The 21,432-nt window shown below is 46.0% G+C and overlaps 1 protein-coding gene across 6 annotated transcripts in view; it reads left to right on the top strand.

Annotated features, from left to right (window-relative positions):
* LOC105185180 (Down syndrome cell adhesion molecule-like protein Dscam2) overlaps positions 1-21,432 on the top strand; it is a 195,387-nt gene that overhangs the window by 135,787 nt on the left and 38,168 nt on the right. For all 6 annotated transcript variants that reach the window (XM_025304935.1, XM_025304931.1, XM_025304932.1 and 3 more), the window contains exons 6-7: positions 1,893-2,218; positions 12,971-13,220. In XM_025304935.1, the coding sequence (XP_025160720.1) occupies positions 1,893-2,218; positions 12,971-13,220 (576 nt within the window). The remainder of the gene's footprint in view (positions 1-1,892; positions 2,219-12,970; positions 13,221-21,432) is intronic.

Genomic DNA, 21,432 nt, shown 5'->3' with positions numbered 1-21,432 from the left:
TCGCAGCAGCGGCACCGCAACATGTCACCGACACGTAGCATCAATCGCGCGTACCGACAATCACGTTCAGCCCGTCCTCGTGTTCTCCCAGTCTTCTCGACGCGATGTACCAAGTATTGAGGTACTACCAAACGGAAGCATCGTCGAAAGAACAAACGGAATCACGACATTTCGCCGTGTTATGGAAAGTACTCGGTTGAGAGACGCATCAGAGATTTCCGGCGTGAAAACAACATTAAAGTATCAAGATTGATAAAAAAAAAAAAAATAGAAGTCAGTCGATAAAGATCGATCGCATTCGAAGCTTCCGAGCGAAATTTCTTGCGTCGGCAAAATGCGATGGAATGTTCCTCGTTTTTTGCACATTGCGTACGTTAAGATTTTAAGTGGCGGATCTTTGTCTGTGCGGCCAACCCCGCCGAGACTTCTTAACGACTTCCCGGGGAGGCACGTATATCGCGAAATATCCCGTGGAGATCGTCTAGACCGAAATCACGGGGAAAAACGCGCATTTACGGGAACTTAAATACAACTTCGGCCACTTCGGAGCGCGAAGCATTGCGAGATATACGCCGAGATATGCGTTTGTCGATTAATAATTTATTAATCCCCATACGGAATAATGCACGAACTAATATTAATTTGCATGCGTTGAATATCGTTAAGCAAATACGCACGTTGGTTAACATATATTAATAATGAACACAGTTAATAATAGGATATTTCTGAAAATAATAATTCGCCCGAATCGAATATTCCTCAAGTTTTTACCGTTTTATTGCACCTTATTCCACATGCATGAACGCACGCAATGCTAATCGTGCAGCAAATTGTCCGTTTCAACATCGCCCAAGCGAAGCGCGCAGCGCAACGAGATGATTGTTCTATGTCATTTCGCAAGTTTGAAACGTTCGAAAAGTTAAACTCGTCGCCCGTTACGTCCACAGTTCATATCGACGAATCCTCACAGTTTTTCTACACACGTTGCTGTAACTCGTTCACGACAGTCAAAACTTTTCGTAGCCGCAGCAAAGATCACATAATCTTTGCCGGCACGTCTTCGAAGGTTCGGGAGCTACGGAGCTCCCGAGCGTTACTTAGGGGGAGAGAGCCAACGCACGGAGCGAAATTTAGCACGGAGAGCAAATTTCATTTTTAATACTTCTCGCCACTAAGGGCATATTAGACGCTTCGAAACCTACGATCGGTCGAACGAGCCGTAGCCAACACACAGGTGTGTTGTTAATCTTCCCATCAACAGTCATGAAAAATAAATCCGTGTATTCCAGAAAGCATCGTACACACTAGGAAAAATGTATTGTTGCGTGAACCAAAATCTTGTTGTAACAACAAAATAGTTTGGTTAAAATAGTATGCCCAACAAAACTGTTTAGTTTCTGTGAACAAATATCTCGTTTGATTACGGTTTGTTCGTATAACGTAATACTTTTGTTACAGCAAGCAAAAAGCTTTAACTGTATGAATTTTGTTAAAAATACTATAATTTTTTCTTAATACATAAAATCTAAATTTTAGTGCACAGAAAGACAAAGTAGTATCCATTGGGCGTTATTTTAGTTTATGTAAAATAATATTTCGTTATTGTGTAATTTTTATGGATAAAATAACTAAAATGCTTAATTCTTATATATAAAGTCTAAGAGCAAAATCATTTGGTCCGGAGAACAAAGCAGAAAAATATATTTAGTTGCGACAACTATTATAAATATTTTGTTAGATAAAACAGGATATTTGGTTGCTGTTAAAAAATGCCTCAACTAAACAGTCTTATTAGAGATACTAAATTCTTTTTCCTAGTGCACACAGTTTGAAACACCTTCCAGGTGCAGGCAAGTCTCATGACGTCGCGTCGTCCTTGTCTGCTGTTTCAGAGCACCGCAACCCGTCGCCGCCGCGATTCAACGAACGGGTGAACCCTGGACCGATTCGCACCGGAGAGACGATCGTGCTGTCATGCATCTCGCAAGGCATCCCGCCGCCCACGTATCTCTGGTTCCGCGAGTCCGTGTCGGGCACGACGATGGTCTTCAACTCGGAGAGGATCCACGCGCGTGCCGGCGTGCTGGTGCTGCAGTCGGCCAGGGTCGAGGACGCCGGCAGATACGTCTGCCACGCGAACAATACCGCCGGCTCCGAGCGAGTGGAGCTGGAAGTCACCATCATAAGCAGCCTCTCCATCCATCTGGCGCCTCAACAGGTTCGTATCCGGTTTTCTTCTCTCTATCGGAACAACGCCGGAACGGCTCCCTCGGCGGCGCGGCGGCTGCGGACGATCCAATTCACGTGCACGTTCGCGTGCCTCCTCCTCCTCTCTCATCTCCTTTTTCCTTTCGACTCCTGTCTACGGCGAAGGCGAAGGCGAAGGCGAAGGCGAAGGCAGAGTACTCTTGCGTAGTCGTCGGATCGCTCGGCGCGCTTTCAGCTTTCAGGAATACGGGGAAGACTTAACGGTCCGATTAAGTTGAGAAATTTGAGACTTGTGGAACTTTATTACGTAGTTCCTTTCATTCTCTTCTATTATGAATGTCAATGAAGGACTAAACTTTTTTCGCTGCTCTCGATTACGAGCGCAGGTCGCGGCACAAATAGATCCTTCAAACTCGTTGACTTTGGTATTTCGACTTCAACCGATCCCGCGCCGAAATGTATTTGTTTTCTCCGGAGCGTAAAAGTAGCAGTCGAATTTACGTCGAAATTTAAGTTCGACTCGATGGTGTATTTGAGAACACTGAGGACGTCTTCGAGCTGACAAAAGCTGATAAAATGCCGAGTAAGTTCGAGAAGGATTTTACGCGCGATGTAAATGGCTCAAGACGAGAAAAGTTTTGGCACGGTTTTCAGGTGGTTCGCGACGAAATGTAAAGATTGGCTGATTTAACGGGTTGTTAGCGGCGAAGATAACACGCTCGGCTTCTCCCCTCGCGGGGGCGGGGAAGCGCGCCTCGAAATGTGTGCCGAGATTTGTTTCCCTCCGAACGTGTAATTATACAAACACTCCGTGACGGTCCAAAGTTCTTTCTCATTCCTCTTTAACAATATTGTTTACGGCGTTGTGTATTATACAACTTACATTAACTCTTGGACAAACTTAATTATAATTCTCACTCCCGCGGCGTGAAATGGTATGCAAACACTCGCAGAGCAGAGCGACGTTTGAGCTCCGCTTTCGCAAATGATGTTCGGAGTCTAAAGTTTTGATTGTTATTGCGCGCTCCTTTGTTCCGTATAATCGCCATGGAATATCGCCAGCTATTTCGATTTCGGCAAAGTTAAACCTAAGTTACTCCCGTTACTCCGAGTGAGATGGTAGACTGTGGACAATCTACGGATAATTGGGCCGAACATCAACGTTGCAGCGTCGCCCCGCCGTCCACTCCGTCCTTCCCCCCCCTTCCCCCCTTCGCGTCTCTTGCCGGTTTGCATCCATTCGCTCGCTATTGAATTTCGGAAACAAACGCGATCTTTTCATTTTACTCCTTCGCTCCCCCCCCCCCCTCCGCGCCACATATCTGGGTCGCGTTTTGTATACATGTGGAACGCTGCACATCGCTGTGTATCTCTCAGATTTTTAGCAGAATAGCAGAAGGTAAAAAATCACGCGGAGAGAAAATAATTTTCGAACATTTTGGGTTAAGTAGCGAGAATTACAAAACCTCGTGTCCTCGTTTGCGGGAAATGGCATATAAATTACCATAATTAGAGGGAAAATGACGAGACGCACAAAATTGGGTCAATTCGACTAATCATCATCTCGCCGATAACTATTTTCGCACCTGTATGAATTCAAATTACAGCTATTGAACAATTATTCGCATTCGCTGTTGATTGTTGTATTTTCATACCGCGAGATACAATAGGATCATCAATATTGTGTTTCAGTTTACGTTTACAAGGTACGTTTATTTATAACGAAGACATTCTCTTGAATTCTGCTGTCGCAGAATCTAATTCCGAGTTGTGTTGCACCCTCTTTCATCGCTCACGCGGGACAAACATCTCACTCGTTTCCGATACAATTTGTCTGGAGTAAACATAATCCTACATTATTAGTTGCTTTGTTACGTTGAAAGCCCTTGTTTAATCTTTTCTCTCACTATTACCACTTATTATCCCGATGGCGTTTGACTAATCCGCAATATACTTTTATCACCGGTTTCGTGAGACGAATGGCGGCGAATCGTGGAGCGAATAAGAGAGCGGAGAGAGAATTATATCGTCATACGCTCTCTTGAGACTCATGAATAAAATTTATTTTATCTCGTTGGAGTCTTAACCTCGGCGAAGTAACTTCATCGATTTCTTCAGGAACTCCGCTTCTCTCTCTCTCTCTCTCTCCCTCTCCTCTCTCGCCCTTATTTAAGGCCTTCATCGAAAAGTAAATAAACCTTCTTTACTTGGACGTCATCACGTTACAGACTACAGCTGACTTCTCTTTGAACGGATTAAACCGTAAGAATCTTCGGACGAGATTTCTCGGCGATATCGATAATCCTTTCTGTTCTCGTTGAGCGCGCGACTCGCGACCCTCCCGCTTCTCCCGCTTTTACCTCGAAGTAGCAGCTCCTCTTCAATGCGTCCTCGCAAATGAGTCGAGCGTCTCTATTGTCCGCTTTTCCCCCGTTCTTCGATCCGTCCGACAATCGTCGCGAGTTTCCCTCGGGCGGGCACGGTCAGGATCTGCATCCTACTTATCGCCATTTTGCGCGATTTCGCGAAATTTACCTTTACCTCGGGAATTTCCACGCTATTTTCCGCGACATTGGCGTCATCGGCATTTGCGGAGTAAATCGGCATTTATCTGAGGAAACGTAACAAGTCCCGCCGAACCGCGCTGCAAGCACTCATCCCGCCAGTTACGGCTGCGTTCTCTTTTCGCCTCAAAGTTCAGATATTTACATGATACGACACGCGCATTTCAGCGCATTCTAACGAAATTCAAATTCAGCTGCCGAAGGAGCAGCTAGTTATTTCTAATGATATAATGTCCGTCGACTGTAATACATGTCCGCAATCTCTTTGTACATTCAGTACCAAACATCTCATTATTGATCAAAAGGCCGTTATTAATAAAGTTCCGTCCAGAGTGATCTACTCGCAGTAAAATGAATAACTGAATCTTACGCTACGAATTCGCAGCTCAGTGGTTACTCCTTTGGCGTTTTAATCAAGGTGAAATTAGCTTTAAATCGATTACAGGATCCGTCGGCGAAATTAAGACCAAGGAGTCCCAGCGTGGCTTATGTATGCCGTGCTGTCATGGGTTTCCGAGCGTTCACTCACTCTCTCTCTCTCTCTCTCTCTCTCTCTCTCTCTCTCTCTCTCTCTCTCGCGATTTCTTCGCTCGTATCCTTGCTGCAAAGAGCACTCGATTCTGCCGCTTGCAGATCTGTAAGTCCACCTTCGTCATTGTGCTCCGCGGTGCGGGATGACGGTTCGTTGCCTCGTGACTTTGTTAAGCTGTCGAGAGCTTCTATAACCCTCTCACCCTCTCCCTCTCGCGCGCGCGCGCGCTTCTCTTAGCTCGATGAACACGAGTCGGGACGTGCGAGCTTCCTCGGAAGCGCCTCTGAATAAATTCGAAGCGACTGCAACGGCGAACGACTAATTCTCAGCGACGTAGATAATCGAGGATCGCGTGAGTACCGTAAACACGACGCTGACAGGAAGCGCCCGGAAACTGTCGCTCGACCGTGACGCCGCGTCGCCGTGCAAAACGGGGCAAGGGGGTTGTCCGTGAGCGCGATGAATCCCGAAGTTGTCCCGGATACTTATTTCGTCGAGCCAAATTATCGTTCGCCCGGAGATTGTCTAACTCCGTTACTGTCCGGCTCCGGCCTGAGAGTTCCTTACAACTGTCACTAAGTTCCGGAAACGACTGTCGCTACTCGGAGGAGGATCCCCAGACTTGGTTTGCAAAAATTCTCGCGCGTCGTCTGCGTTCCCGTGGAAGAGTAAACAAAGTCGTTGCGGCCGTACTCGTCGCGTTCCGTCTTCAATTTTTCGCAATTTTCCGTCTGGCAATTTTTTGCGCTACCGTTTCTCGACGCTTTATCATTCGCCGTATACCCCGATGACGTGACTAGTGCTTTTGTTATTCTCATCAAGCTGCTCTATCATTCTTTTCCTTTATTTTATTTTTATAACTTGGGTAAATATGTAGAAAAGGGTACACCTCGTCGATTTTTTTCATCTTGAAATATGTTATAAGGGATGAAATTCTGAGTGACTATTCCTGATACAATTATATGGGGTCGTTTATAGTTTCTGAGATATTTGACTTTAAAGATATAATTGTGCGTTATATTTATAATATTAAAGTTATAATTGTATTTTATAATTGTGCGTTGAAATATATTTGAAGTGAACAAGCAGTTTTCATTTATTTTAAATATAGGAAACAGTACATATAAGCGAGAGAGCGGGGCTCTGCCTCTTCCCCGCACCGCCTACCCAAACAAATCCTAACCTAACCTAACTTATTGCATCCTTATATATTTTTGGACATTGTTGAAAAAAGTTCTCTTAAGATCTATCACCTGGCTCAACTTAACTTATTATAATATCTGCATATGATTAGGTGTTGCGGCTTTTAAGGAGATCTTTTCAACATCGCCCAACAATATATAAAGATGCAACAAGTTAGGTTAGGTTAGGATTTTTTTGGGGAAGGAATGCGGGGGAGGAGCGGAGCCCCTCTCCCGCTTATATGTATTGTTTCCTATATTTCTATGTATACACTATGTTTGGATTAACTGTTTGGATTGTACTGTAAATAACGTCAGCTTATGATATCTGGAATTTAATTCCAGGATAATCAAAATCCCAAAATTTTTAAATCAAATATCTCGGAAACTATAAGCGACCCCCATATAGTTGCATCAAGAAGTCACTCAGAATTTCCTTTATAACATCCTTTATAAAATCCTTTATAACATATTTCAAAATGACAAAAATCGCTGAGGATTACCCTTTTCTATATATTTACCTTTTATTTTTATAACTTGTATCTCTTCCATACGCTTTTCACAAAATTTAGACCCCACGCACACGTCCCTCCCCCCTACTTCCTCGCGTGTCCGCCAACGTATTTTTCCGCGTGTGCGCGATTCTAACCAGACTCGAGAGCTTCATGCGTCATCATCTTATCTGGACACACATGACTCGCTTTGCATCTTTCAAAAATTACTGCCACCCCGTTGCCGCTTGCGCACCTCGATCGCTTCGATGTCACGGATGGATTATCGACGGCCAAGTGGTCGCGACCGATAACGTACAGACCAAAATATCGAAACACTAGCGCGCGGAAGCGCCGGTGTAATAAATGCTCCATGCGCACGCAAACTATTCACTGTCAATTACCAGCTGATGGATCGCGCAAGTCCTACCTCGAATCGCCTGTGCCGGCGATTCAGTGGCGCTACATACCTTGAAAAGTCGACTGCATGCCAGTTCGATCGTCGCCTCATCACGGAACGCGGTCGAGGGAGGCGAACGGAGGGAGGGTGGGAAATGTCAGTAAAGTGTCGCTGTCCGACAGAAAACGCGAGAAAGTGGTCGGTATTCTTCCATCTGGAGCGGACAGTTTGGCCATATATGTACACACACACACACACACACATATATAGATATATATATGTATATATAAAAGAAGGGCGAATGGGTATTGGTAAATGGTCCGTGGTGACGAAGGCGGCAGGGTACTATCGCGGGGGTGAAGCACCGCGGGGGTGATCGGAGGGAAGTGGAAACGATGAAATACTATTCATTCGGCGGAAACCTTCCGTATAACTTTCGCGGTCATCAGCAAAGGAACGCCTATATCTGATGGATTCCCTCGTGCATACAGGGTGTCCGGTCTCGGGGATTGGTAGCATTGACCGATTCCTCGACCTGTGCCCTGCAAAAACAGCTGGAGCAGTCGCCATTTTGCGGCAGAGCGTTTGCCCGTCGAAATGTCAAGTTAAAATTTAGTTAAAACGCGCTGGAGATGAAAAGTAAGATTTTTTGCATCCATTCACACATTTCCACGATTTAATTTGTGGGAGCGCGATTTTTAGTCGCCCGTAACTCGAGAGCCACTAAGCCGTAATTCCATTAAGGAAAAATCGACTTCTCGGTTCGCTCGCAGGAACTCGCAGCGAATGAATGGCGGCACGGCTAATCCGGGACACTCCGTACGTATCGACTGTCTTTCGTCTCCGCAATTTTGTTCCATTAGCGCGTCAAACCCGCTTCGTGCTTTATTGGCGGAAACCACGGCTTTTTGTCACGCACAGCGCGCAGCTTCCGACGGCGCGTTTTGCCGGCGCTTCGGCGGAATTAATAATCATCATAGGCTTTTCAACACAAATCCCAGGGCGTTGTCAAGTTATTTCTGCCGTTTGACATTTCATCCGCAGGTGATTAGCCGAACAATACGATGCTGAAACTGGCGTTTACGTTTGATTGGGCAAATTTCGACGTAATGCCCGGCGCGTTTAATATTAAACGTAAAAGAACGTATCAAAGAATTTCAGCGGTGCGTTACTTTAGGAATATCGAATATAAAATATAAATACGTACCTCGCGCGCGCGCGCACTTTCACCCCGCTTTGTGAAAATTAATATAAACATTTATTCGACGAGAGAAGGATATTTCATGAAACGGCTACTGACCTTTTAGCTGCGGCGACTTCAAGGTATAACGTTCGCTGTAACGGAAAACAGGTATTCGCTGGTCGCGGAATCTTATTTTCGTATGCTTGCGACGCGCAACGTCCGAGAAACACCTCGCACGGGTATTTCGCTCGGCTAAACTAAAAGCAATATCGCCCTCTTCACGGAATGCGGCCTACTGAAATTCAGTGTAACATTACTCTTTTTTTCTAAAAGGGCCCATGTGCTTGCCCGCGCAAGTAAAATTGTGATAATTATTTTTCACATGACGACCTTCGCCGATTACTCTCATCATCGCGAATATGTCGTCTGAGTACATTGCCCCGAGTGCAGAAATATTGTGCGCGGTCTTTGTCGAGTCCCGAATTCTAATTTCACCCTACAGTTTTAATGCGAAGCCACCGCCGCCGCCGCTTCTTTCTTTGCGGCGCACAAGAAACTCGCCGGGAACGAGGCGAATTGAACATCCCCTCGCGCCCTCGTTTAACAGCGTCCCCCTTATTTGTTCCACCGAAAAAAAAAACATCTAACAACCGCGCGATGCGCGCGCTTCAAAGAGAATTGCACGTACATTACACTTGTGTGTGTGTGTGTGTGTGTGTGGCTGTGCGTGTACATGCGTGCGTACGTGTATGTGTATATGCGCATTATTGTTATATTGAAACAACGCGTCCCCTACGCGTGTCGTAAATACACGCGGGTAGACACGTGTAGACGGCTGGCCACAAAGGAACTCGTCGAAAGAGGGTGAAACGGGGAACCGATGTCTTAGCTCGCGTTTTATGAGTCTCTCCTCGAGGACCTTCAGAGAAACTATCGCGCGGCCATTTTATACTTTTTTTCCTCGCCTCGCTCTCCGCGCGCGTCGCGGTCTTTTCTTTCTCGCTGCAGCCCTTCGCACGCTCCATCGTCGCCACCGAATAAGGTCCGGTATCAAAGGATATTTCCAAGTCTCGCCGACGGCCTCTCGAAAGAAAGTTTCCCATGGAATCGCGGAACAAAGCGGTCGTCGGCGGATCCTCTTAATGATATTTAACGATTGCTGTCGATTTTCAAACGTGCAGATTATACTTTTCTCCATCGTCTCTCTCTGATCGTCGTACTCCTGGCCGGCAGGATCATCCATCGAATTGATGCGGAGACGTGCATGTGGGGATTTAATTCATTTATTGCTTCTAAATCGTGCAAATATACGCGGCGTGAAAACTTATACAATTATTAGTGATTCGTGTGGTCTTAAAATATGCTAATGAGGAATAGCTAACGTCGATAAACATAATTTATTTACAACACAAATAATTTGTCCCCATCGCTTGAGAAGAAATTATAATCTCTCGGGACGATTGACGAGATGTCTTGCATTTTTTATATCAATTAAGAGCAGTTATAACGCAGTAACAAGTGGCAATAGTTGAGGTTTTTGGTGATTTGTGACGTGAATTAATTTTCTAAACCATTTAATAAATATTAGCGGACAATTTGTCGGAAATACCAAGTGATGATGAAAATAATATAGATACTTGTGAGGATAATTATGACTTTCAAATTCACAAAGTAACACCAAAGTTGTGTAACGGTGAAAAAATGTAAAAAAAAATTTCAAGTGGAAGATTGTTGAAAATAAATATTAAACGTGTCAATGATTTTTAACTACTAACAAACCGCAAGGTATTCAAAAATATTTGAAACGAAGACATAAGCAGGGGGGGTTACTGGGTATGGGTTAGCGATAAAATATCTGGTCCGCAATGTGTTAAAAAGAGCCTGTCTGTAAAGTTAGCACGACGTTTTAAAAATTATTAAAAAACGATGTTAGTTCCAGTAGCATTTTTCATAGTTCTACAGTTTCTGATAAAAATAAAAAAAAGTTCCGTATTCTTAATACCAAAAAATCGAAATTGAAAAAATATGCTGACTTCACGTTTCAGCACGACACAGTCTCCTCTCAAGTACAAGAAGCCGAAGAATAATAGGCTTTTTGACGAGAGTTCCCATTAGTTCTAATTCTATAACTATGAAGCAGTTCAGAAAAGAACTCCAACAATTAACAATTCTGTATAATTTTAAATATTGGCGGCCAGCACGGCACACACACACACACACACACACACACACACACACACACACTCGGCGAAAACATGTCGTGCCGTCGACTTACTGCACTTATGACGGTAGTCCTAGCTTGTTCTACTCGAGTTCCATACAATTCAACCATTTTCATTGTTCCGCCGTATAATTATTTTTAAATTAATTTTAACTTTTGGCGCCAGTACGACGCTCGGTGAAAATATGTCGTGCCGTCGACTTACTGCACTTATAACGGTAGTCCTAGCTTATTCTACTCGAGTTCCATACAATTCAATCATTTTCAGTCATTGTTGCGCCGTATAACGATTTTTAAATTAACTTTAACTTTTGGCGCCAGCACGACACTCGGTGAAAATACGTCGTGCCGTCGCTTTTCTACACTTCTGACGGTAGTTTTGTATTCCACGTATACGACTTTGATTGGATTAGAATGAAAGCTCCAATATCATCGAAATTCAATTTCGTAAACATCAACGTTTCCCTATATAATTCAAGTACTCTCCGTCGAACTGTAAATGAAAAAGTTAAGCAGCTGATTCTCGCAAACTCTCAGTCTGTTTATCGCGTCACGAAGATGCTTTTTGCTTATCAAGATCGAGGGCGCGTCGGACAGCTGGAAGTGCTCTTCGTTCGGGAATTCTTGGTCGAAGTGGCTGCGGAATTTGCAACGGCGATGCATCTAACGCGATGCAGCCAGCACGATGCAGCTGCATCCTACCGTGCACACGTATGCACGCGCTCAAGCGTGCACGCTGCATAATCGAAATGCACTATCCACTTCCTCCTCCTCCTCCTCTTCCTCCCTGGCTTATCTGTCTCATTCCCCTGGCCCCTCTCCTTTTCCTCCCCTCCTTCTCTCTCTCTCTCTCTCTCTCTCTCTCTCTCTCTCTCCCCCCTTTCCCTTGAAGTAAACGAGCATCCTTAATAATGCGCAAGACCGATTCTACTCCGGATCAAAGGATCCCGAGCGTTCGATCGCCGTCAAGTTAAGCGGCTCAAGATGGATATGGAAATTCCGCGGGAGGCCGATTTAATGGATCACCTCATATTATTCCGCGAATCTCTAATACTCACCCCTGTCTGAATGCGCATGGTCTTATCTACTTACCCCCCGCAGCATTCAATTAAGTGTAGAATAGCTCTGATCGGTCTAGTGCGATCGTTAGCGCGCTCGTTATGATTACCCATTGGATTACGATAGCTTTGACACGATATTGAATATTGAGGGTGGGGATATCGTTGGAGGCGCGAGTCTACATCTTGTCAGGCACATAACGAGAAACTCGTTTATCGGAGTTGCGGATTAATATCTAATTATTTGCGGAGGATGCGGTGTGTGTGTGTGTGTGGAGTTTAATGGAATGTTTGTCCGATAGGAGGGAAGAAAATTTGCAATCACTCCGGCGAGTTCTTCTTGAGCCGAAAAAACGGTTTTATTATTAATCTGCATTTCAATTACGCCGATATTTTTATACAGCGACGGATACGACGCGCGTTCAAAGGGCGGATGATTAAATTAACTTGTCGAATGCGGAATTGGAAATTCCAGCGAGCCACTTGAATTAATTGTAGAGGCGCGTTCGTCCAATTCCTAATTCGATATACGGCGACTGTGTAGTTGCACTCTTCTCGTCGGTACGCGCATTACGACCCGATGTAACCGGATGTAGACTCGCGAATCCGCACGGAGATCATATTCTCGTCGACTTTCTAATTGTACCAACTGAATAATTGCCGATTAAAACTTCTTTCATCCTGCCGCTCTCAGGATACTCTTGTTGCGCAGGCTTTCGCTAAACCGAAGCTACGCTTCCTCCCCTTTTCTCTGTATCTCGTTCTTTCTCCCCCTCTTTTTCCCTCATACACCTTGCAAGTTTATTTAAAAAATTTTTTTAAATTGAAATTTGCAAATCGCGATTGATTGATGATAAAAAGAATTCTTTTTATACATCATGCCTCACGTACACGTATATTCTACGATATACATTAAACTTTACACATAAAATATGACGAAATCAATGTCGCAAATATTATATGATATTCTACGCGTGTATAGTGCATTAATTTTTATTTGTATTATATTACAGGGCGAGTATTAAATATATATCAATAATGATATCGCGTTACATGTTGCCATTACTACGAGAACACATTATACAATATTACACAGGATATTAGCATATAGCGTATTTCCTGTGGACTTTAGGTGACTGTGGACCTAGGGAAGGATGCGGAGTTTCAATGCTCCGTCACCGGTCAGCCACATCCGGTGATCTCGTGGGCGAAGGACGGTCTTCCGGTGAGAGAAGGATCTTCGGGTAGGAGCAAAATTACGGGTAACGACGGCTCGACGTTGCGCATATCTTCCATCGTGAGAGACGACAAAGGGATGTACCAGTGCTTCGCCAAAAACGACTACGAGATGGTGCAAGCCACGGCCGAATTACGCTTGGGAGGTAAATTCGCCCTCACGTTTCCTTCCTGTGCGCGCGCGCGCGTTGCCTTCCTCCACGAATATAATCGGACCTTCCCCCTACATAGTCGCAGGCAACCGAGAGCCATTGTTTTCGTACGAACCGTTTATCGAATATAGTTTGTCGAATATCATTTTGCCGAAAACACGCGAGCCGTTATAAATTAAATTAATTAACATTCAAGAATCAGCGAGGGGAATTCGCTGAATTTCGAAAATGTATTTGAGCTTACAGCAAGTTACGCCGAATATGCAGTTAAATGTCATGCTTTTTTTGCGCCGCGCAGACGCAATTTGTACATCATGCGCGTTCTTCTTTTAATTTCGCTTCTAATTCTCGCTTTCGTCCGAGGCACGTAAACCGGGACATGCTTGAGATATCCCGAGTGTACATGCATAGCGAGTGTGTTTGAGGAAGCACACACGAGTCGGGGATGGATTAACATAAGCGCGCGCGTGCGCGTACGCGAGCCTCCGCGTAACTTTCGCGAAAGTTTTATGAAAGTTTCCTCCGGGAAATAATAAGGCTAAATTAAGGCTATTAACGGTACACCATTAACTGAGGGGCGAGAGACTCTCTATTGCCGAAGTTTTGTCCCTTCTCTCTCTCTCTCTCTCTCTCTCTCTCTCTCTCTCTCTCTCTCTCTCTCTCTCTCTCTCTCTCTCTCTCTCTCTCTCTCTCTCTCTCTCTCTCTCTCTCTCTCCTTCTTTCACTTTTTTGCGACCTTACTTAGTTTTTACCGGCTGTTCTAAAGTAAGTCTCCTTAAATACCTAGACGCATTTTCCGGAAGCCGCCTTATTACGGTACTAAATGGCGATATTTTTTTTTTTAATTAAGGATAAAGTGTATTTCCAACGCACCGTGGATTAATTATTCAATGTACAAGGAGAGAACATAGAGGACGAGAAGCATGAAAGAACCAGAGCCAATCTGTTTCGAAATCTAAACAAGCGAAAAGATAAATACTTTGAAGTATCAAAGTTGCGATATTAATTAGTATTTGTCGATATCTCGTAATTCGCACAAATACGCGAACTACGAGAGTGAGCGAATACATTTTAACGAGCGGAGGAAACATGAATAATCTTCATGAAGAATTCTCTCTTCGAGCGAAAAACTTTCGAAGCAATGCCAATGATTAAATATTTTCCGTATCGGGTATATTTTTTCGGCGTCGGCTGACTCTTAAATCATATAGCGCCGCGATTTTCCGACAGACCATATATAATTTCGTCTGTATTTCCTTCCATTGAAATTTTACGTGTCCAATATCGCCGAATTCCGACAATAAATTCGCGCCGTATTTCAACGAACGAAAAAATTATTTTAAATCCTTCTGTTGATTTTTACGCCGACTAAATGTTAATTTCCAACAAAAGAGTGGTATTTATACACGGACGCGCGTGCGCGCGCGCGCGCGCGCACACACACGCTTCACACGAATCGGCGAAATCATGCATTTAAGAATTAAGCCCGGAAATTGCCGTCCGAGTCCAAGGTTCCCGCACGTGCGAGAGAAATGTCCGGGGGCGTTCTCGGGGACGTATATCACCCTTTTCTCCGCCTCGTACCTGACCGAGCCCTCGTTCAATAGGTGCAATCGAATTCCTTCATCGCCGCGAGTCGATTGTTCCGAACTTAGGCGTTCTCGCGACGTGCCTGTGCATTCGCATACAGATCAACGTGGGGGAGCGCGATGCCTCCGAGCGGGCAAAATCCGCCAAAGGGCTTAACGGAGAGAAGGGAAAACATTGCTTGTGCTTGCCCCAAGACGAAAAGGGGGATGAAAGGGAAGGAAAAAGTGAAAGAAATGCTTAATGAGGGCGATGCATAATGGAGAAAGGAGAAATCCACTAGCCGGTGTGCCGCGAAATAAATACGTGCCATTTGTCTTAGTCGGGGAGAGGTGAAGGAAAAAGAGGGTGGACGAGGGTGGTGCGCTCGCTCGCTCGCTCGCTCGCTCGATCGGTCGGTCGGTCGGTCGGTCGGTTGGTCGATCGACGAGAATAGAAAGAGGATGAACGGTGAAAACGGGCATGGAGAAGTTTCGCGCTGCGTGCACGAAGACGCGGGCCAAGACGAATGGCGAGCTGGACGCGAATATTCCGTCCTCGTCGTTCTCATCCTCGCAGTCATCGTCGCGTTGTCGTCGTCGTCGTCGTCGTCTTTAAACTCGGCTGAAACGAGGACGGTGTTTTCGCGCGACATAATCCATTACCTTAAACGACCGATGTCGCTTTCTCAGCCGTCTTAAGGTAACTGCGCACACGAAGCGAGCGAGAACGAATGCGAGCTGTCGGACCGTCGCATTTGTCCTCGCTGTTTCCCTCGTCCCGATTAAACGAATTATAAATGAAATTATCCGACTGGTATCGAAGATATGTCTCGTAAATATTCTAAATTTTTATAGAATACAATTGAGCTTGATATAAATAATTTGATAGAAGATTAAACGAAGAGAACGAAAGCCCTCAAGAACAAGCTTGTCGAATTGCGCTCCTGAAAAGTAGTACAAGTCAGTCACTTCTGTGACGCTTAGAATGAGATCGTCTGTGAAACGATCGAGTAGACGTTGCGAATTATTCAAACCACACACGCGCGCACATTTCTCTAAAACTCTCTTTTTTAGAAAAATCCTTCTCTTTTGTAAACGCAGATAAAGCCACCAAAGCTTCGAACTCTGGATGAAGATAAGCATAAAAAGCCTCGTCTCCTTCGGTGGATTGTCATTTCGCCTTTATACGCAGACATCCTACGTCGAAACAATAGCCATACAAGAAATTGGAGTTACGTAGACATTGTTATTCCTTCAATTCCGACCGGTGTCCGCTTTAATGTATACTAAATAGGTTATTCGTTATTCACTGAAATCCAATTCCTTTTTCACACGTGTGTTTGATAAATCGGAGTATCGCTCATCAAATTCGCAAACAAAATGTCCGAAATATTTCGCCTTTTTTGCAAATGGAATATATGAAAATTCCACGGATCGTTTTTATCGCAATTAAATGATATCGCAGTGAAAAAGCTGCCGGCAGCATCGAAAAGTGGAACACCCCGCGGGCGCGTACGCCGATGGAACGGCGAGATCGCGTTTTAAATCGTCGGTAACGCACACTGGCGCATCCCGACTGGCATTTTCCGACTTTTTCCTTTTCCACGTGGGCGCGAGCGAGATAGTGAGAGAACGAAAGAGGGGAAGAGAGAGAGAGAGAGAGAAAGAGAGAGAGAGAGAGAGAGAGGGGGAATAAAAATAAATTATTTCAAATGCGATATGAGCTCGCAATATGAGTTCAGTAAGCCGCGATTCTGCTGTGCCATATATTTGTTCGAGAATATAACGTATACACGTGTACTCGTTGCGATGCATATTTAGTCAAAGTGCAAGTCACGACTCTCGCGCGCGATTTATTCATTCACGAAAACTGTCGCTTCATTCGCCGCGAGTGTTGCTTGGAGGCCCTCTCGAGCAATTTGCGAGTTTGTTTTAATGCGATTTGCGTGTATCGTCATCGTCGTCGTCGCCGTCGTCGTCATTGTCGTTGCGAAATGCGAAATGCGAAATAATTGGACAGCGCGGTAATCCTCTTACGTAACAAAAAGGAAAGAATCAAAGAGACGACGTTCCGTAACGATCGTAAACCACGTTGGAACTGGCGGGAAGCTGGGACAGAGTGATGACGCGAATCGCGAGGGGGGTGAGAGAGGAAAATATATACGGTTCGCGGGCGGGGGAGGAGAGGGGGGGGGGAATTGTTGCCGCTGGTATTTTCACGATTCGTTCGATGGAACAAAGGAACGCGCGCAATGGGACGCGCCGGCGAAACTAGGTGGGAAACTGCTGATTCACGACGAAATAGGCACTTTTGAGCGCGAGCCAAATGAAAATGTAACTGAATCAGCGTCGCCGCCGAAAGCGAAGTCCTTCACCGTCGCGATTGTAATTTTTAACGACCGATTTTTACGTGCGGCGATACACTGCGGGAGTACACGAAACGCGCGAACGCCTGCGCGTTCATGTAAATTCGAGATTGCGTGCGACTTTATTGTGCATCCATTATTGTGCCTCATGCATTATGGATGGGGATGGGGTGTTTGTCCGCGTACGAGTGAAATAATTTCAAGGATCGAGGCTCGAGGCGAACAAGAGTTCAAAGTACGATTGAATCTAAAAAAATTCAAAAAGATGTGGGCGCTTCGTTTTTCTTCGTATGTACATCTTTCAAATTGTATCGTACAACGAATAAAATGTTTTCCGATATCATCGCGGGTTTCGTGGCGAGGAAAGTCATACAACCCCCTTTAAGGAGAGAGAGAGAGAGAGAGAGAGAGAGAGAGAGAGTGAGTGATGATCGAAGGCGGGCCGCTCTGGCATTCTTCCAGCTTTACCGCGGCAGTTTTATTGGAACTTTTACATCGACTGTTATATCGAATCAAATCCTCTTCTCGGTACTCCATCGTCTCTCGCAGCCGTTTCGTGCGCCCTAATCGCAAGCAGCCGTATCGTATCGTTCGATTAAGGCTGGAACCGCGCGAGAAGCGAGATATAAAACGCCGCGACGGCTTCATACGAGACGCTTTTAGTGTCTCTTAACAGCAAAAAAGTCAAGGTAATAATAATAATGAAAAATCATTAGCCAGCCCCCCCCCTCAATGTCACGTGTTCACGTCTTGACTGCCGCGTCCACGATCTGGAGTAGCTAATTCCACTTAACAATTTCCCCTCTCTTTCTGGGACGCGAATCCAGGTATAATGCTGATGGAGAGAGGGCAGCTTTAAACCGCGGTTAGTGCTAACCGACGTTGATGTAATAGGGCCTCGGGCACACCGATAGTCGGGCTTAACTAATCCCGGATTAGCGATTCGCTGTGTCTTGCTAGATTAGGCGAAGGGAGCGTAATATATATGTATAAGGCGGCCGCGCATCAGCGAGTGATGGCCGAATTTACGTTCGCCTTTGTACTCGTGCGAGGCAATACGTATATCTGCTTTTATTCTTACTCGTCATGTAGATATTAATTATAACGCGACCATTTGCATAAAGCTCGCTCGTCAGAGCTTGAGGTGTTAATCGGTGTTAATGATCTTATAATATCTCTCTTCTTCGTTCCCCGACTCAAAACAGTTTATAGAAAGATAACAGCGCTTTAAAATACAATACGTTTGTCTCAACACTTTTCTGTTCTCTGTATGATATTGATTGAGAACAATGATGTGTCTCGCGTCAAGCTATGTTTTCGATGAATCTCCACGAAAATTCTGCGCTACCCGCATCGCTCGACGATATCTCTTTGCTCCTTTTTCCCTTTAATAATATTTACACGTTGGCGCGGCTATTACCGGTTGGCAAGCGACGGCGCCGGCGGCTCGACTTGGACGCGTAATAGCGTCAACATCGATTTTCTTTCTTTTAAACAACCCGCTGATACAACCACGGCGATATACTCTTCCTCCCCCGATTACGCCGTGATTGGCGCGGCGCGGACAATATCGGCGGGCGCGATGCTCTTTACGCCCTTCCGCGTGAATGTCACGATAACGCGATATTAAACACGCTCGGGCCGGCCCCATGCGCGGAGTTAAATAAATTTTCCGGCCTTGATCCTGGCAAACTTCCACTTTGTTTACGGCGCACCGACACGCTCGTCGAATCGCGCGGCGCCCAGCCCGGCCCAGTAAATAACGAGGAATCATCGCCCTCCTACCGCTCGGGCGTCCCAGGCATCGCGGTCGCGATGAATCGCGACTGCTGTTCGTTGTCCACATGCATTAATGACACAAAGCCTGGCGTATAATAGCGCGACGCGCGCGTGCTCGCGAATAATCGCTCGCGCGGCGAAGTCGCGCGGATGCACTCGCGACGCGACCGCGTCGGGGTGAATCGCGCACGGCCGCTGCAAATCTGCATCCAAGGATTATGTCGATCGGCGGCAAAAGCGTGAAAGCGATACACACGATCGACGTGTGTATCGCCCGCTCAAACTGGATAGATGCACAGTATGTCGGAAAAATAACGGAACTTTTTAAATTTAAAGAAAACTACTAACGCCATCTATTGAAACAATATACAATCTGAAAGCTGTATATCTCCTCTACAAAACGAGACCGCCATCGTTAGAATCGATCAACGGATTGCGAAGTTGTAGCGCTTAAAGCGACAGTACCTTTTGTCACCTCACAGAAACTTCACGAAAACACGATGGAGCAAAGAGCTAATATTAAATTGTGTTTCAAGCTCGGTAAAACTTTTACAGAAACATTTGAATCGATGAGAAAAGTTTATGGTGATGATTGTTTATCCCGTACACGTGTGTTCGAGTGGTATAAGCGATTCCAGGACGGTCGTGATGCTTTGGAAGACGACCCAAAGCCAGGTCGGCCAGAGAAAAAAAAATCGCGACGAGTTGGTGGAAAAAGTGCGTGAAATGATCGCCTACGATGCGAACTCGACTGTGAGATGGATAGCGGAGGAATTAAATACGGTCAAAGACATGATTCACGAAATTTTGCCCGAATATCGAGCGCCGGGAAGTTGGTTTTTGTCGCACGATAATGCGCCACACTCACTGGACCGTCGCTGTTCGTGAATTTTTGGCGAGAAAACAAGTCTGTGTGCTTCAACAGCCTCCGTATTCGCCTGATTTATCTCCGTGTGTGTATTTCCTATTCCCGAAACTCAAACTGGCCACGAAAGGAACGTTTTATGACAGTGTTACACAAGTCCAAGAAGCCGTAACGAGGGTCATTGAGGCGATTCCGAGAAACGACATAAAAAAATCTATACTAACATTGGTTGAACGTGCCCAGCGGTGTTGATGCTGAAGGGATGTATTTTGAACAAAAAGAAATAATTTTGGCAAAATAACTAACTGCTTTTTTTTTTATTTAAAAAGTTCCGTTATTTTGTCGACATACTGTGCATCGCGCATCGACAGCGAGAGAGCGTGAGAGACGCTCTCACGCTGTTGCGTGTCGGAGAAAAATGGAGCCACGGGTCCTTTGATCGAGTCCGCGCGCAGACTGATTTCGGACGGGACCGCCGTTAATAGTCTTTGAGTGACGAGCGAGCGAAGGTTGGGCTTTCTCTTGAGCGCAAATCGTGTCTTTCCTTAATGGAGCCAAGTCCAGACGGAGGGATTCATCGCGAAGGGAAATAGCCTGTAACCAGACTGAGTCTGACGCGGATGGTATTTGTGCCGCTTTCGCTCACGCTGTCATCGAACTCAAAAGTCAGTCTCAGATCCTATTTTCAGCCCAGCCCGAAACTCGAACCGGCGCGCGCTTTGTGTCTTCGCCAGTAATCCCTGCGAGGAGAATGTTAGAAGCAACGAGACGATATATTAATTGTCGCGGAGCGCGGAGATTCTAGTGGATTACCGCGTGCGGGCACGAGACCTCCCCTTGGAAGAGCCGGCAAGTGCAGGATCTCACCCCCGTCTCGCCGCGGCGCGGGCGTCGCCGTTTAGAAACTCGATCACACACACTTCGTAAATCCACTCCACACATTTCGGAGATCCGGTTTGTGCACATCTCGGAAATTCAATCCGTGAATTTCCACGGTTACACAGCGACCCTGTGTGTACGGAGGTGGAGGGATGGTCTCTCTCTCTCTCTCTCTCTCTCCCCCTCTCTCTTTCTCCCTTCGCCCCCTCGCTCCCTTTCTCTCCCTCTATCTCTCGCTGCACCGCCCTCGCCCCGGTGAAAATACAATTGACTCGACTCATCGTCGAGCTGACGGCGGCAACAATGACGACGGCGCGCTGTCCGCGCGATAATGCGCGCGGACCTCGCAAAACCGGGGCGTGGCACAAGCCGCGTGCAATAGCGCATTCTGATTTACACCGTGAGCAAACAGCCGCCTCGAACCAACCAACGAAGCCGACTATATCTACCCACCTACCTACCTACCTACTCTACCTACCTAGCCTGCCGAACCGCCCTCGCCGTCGCCTCTTCAACCTGCGCCCGTCCGGGTTATTGTCGGCTCTATAATTTGGGGTTAATTCACCGGGCGGCACTCGAGTTCAGGCGTCAAACCGCAGATCGATAGTTCCGCCCGCGCGCATCGGGCTTGTCATGTAAATGTTGCGTGCATAATACCTCCGCCTTGCGGCGAGCCAGGGCCATTTCCACGCCGATGCCCGCCGCAGGCCACCGTAGTATGCGTGCGCGCAGCGCGTCGGCACGCACCT

This window comes from Harpegnathos saltator, unplaced genomic scaffold (genome assembly GCF_003227715.2).
Source record: "Harpegnathos saltator strain DR-91 unplaced genomic scaffold, Hsal_v8.6 scaffold659, whole genome shotgun sequence".
Classification (NCBI taxonomy): Eukaryota; Metazoa; Arthropoda; class Insecta; order Hymenoptera; family Formicidae; genus Harpegnathos; species Harpegnathos saltator.
The sequence above is the reverse complement of the archived record's forward strand: the minus strand, read 5'-3'. Positions and strand labels throughout refer to the sequence as shown.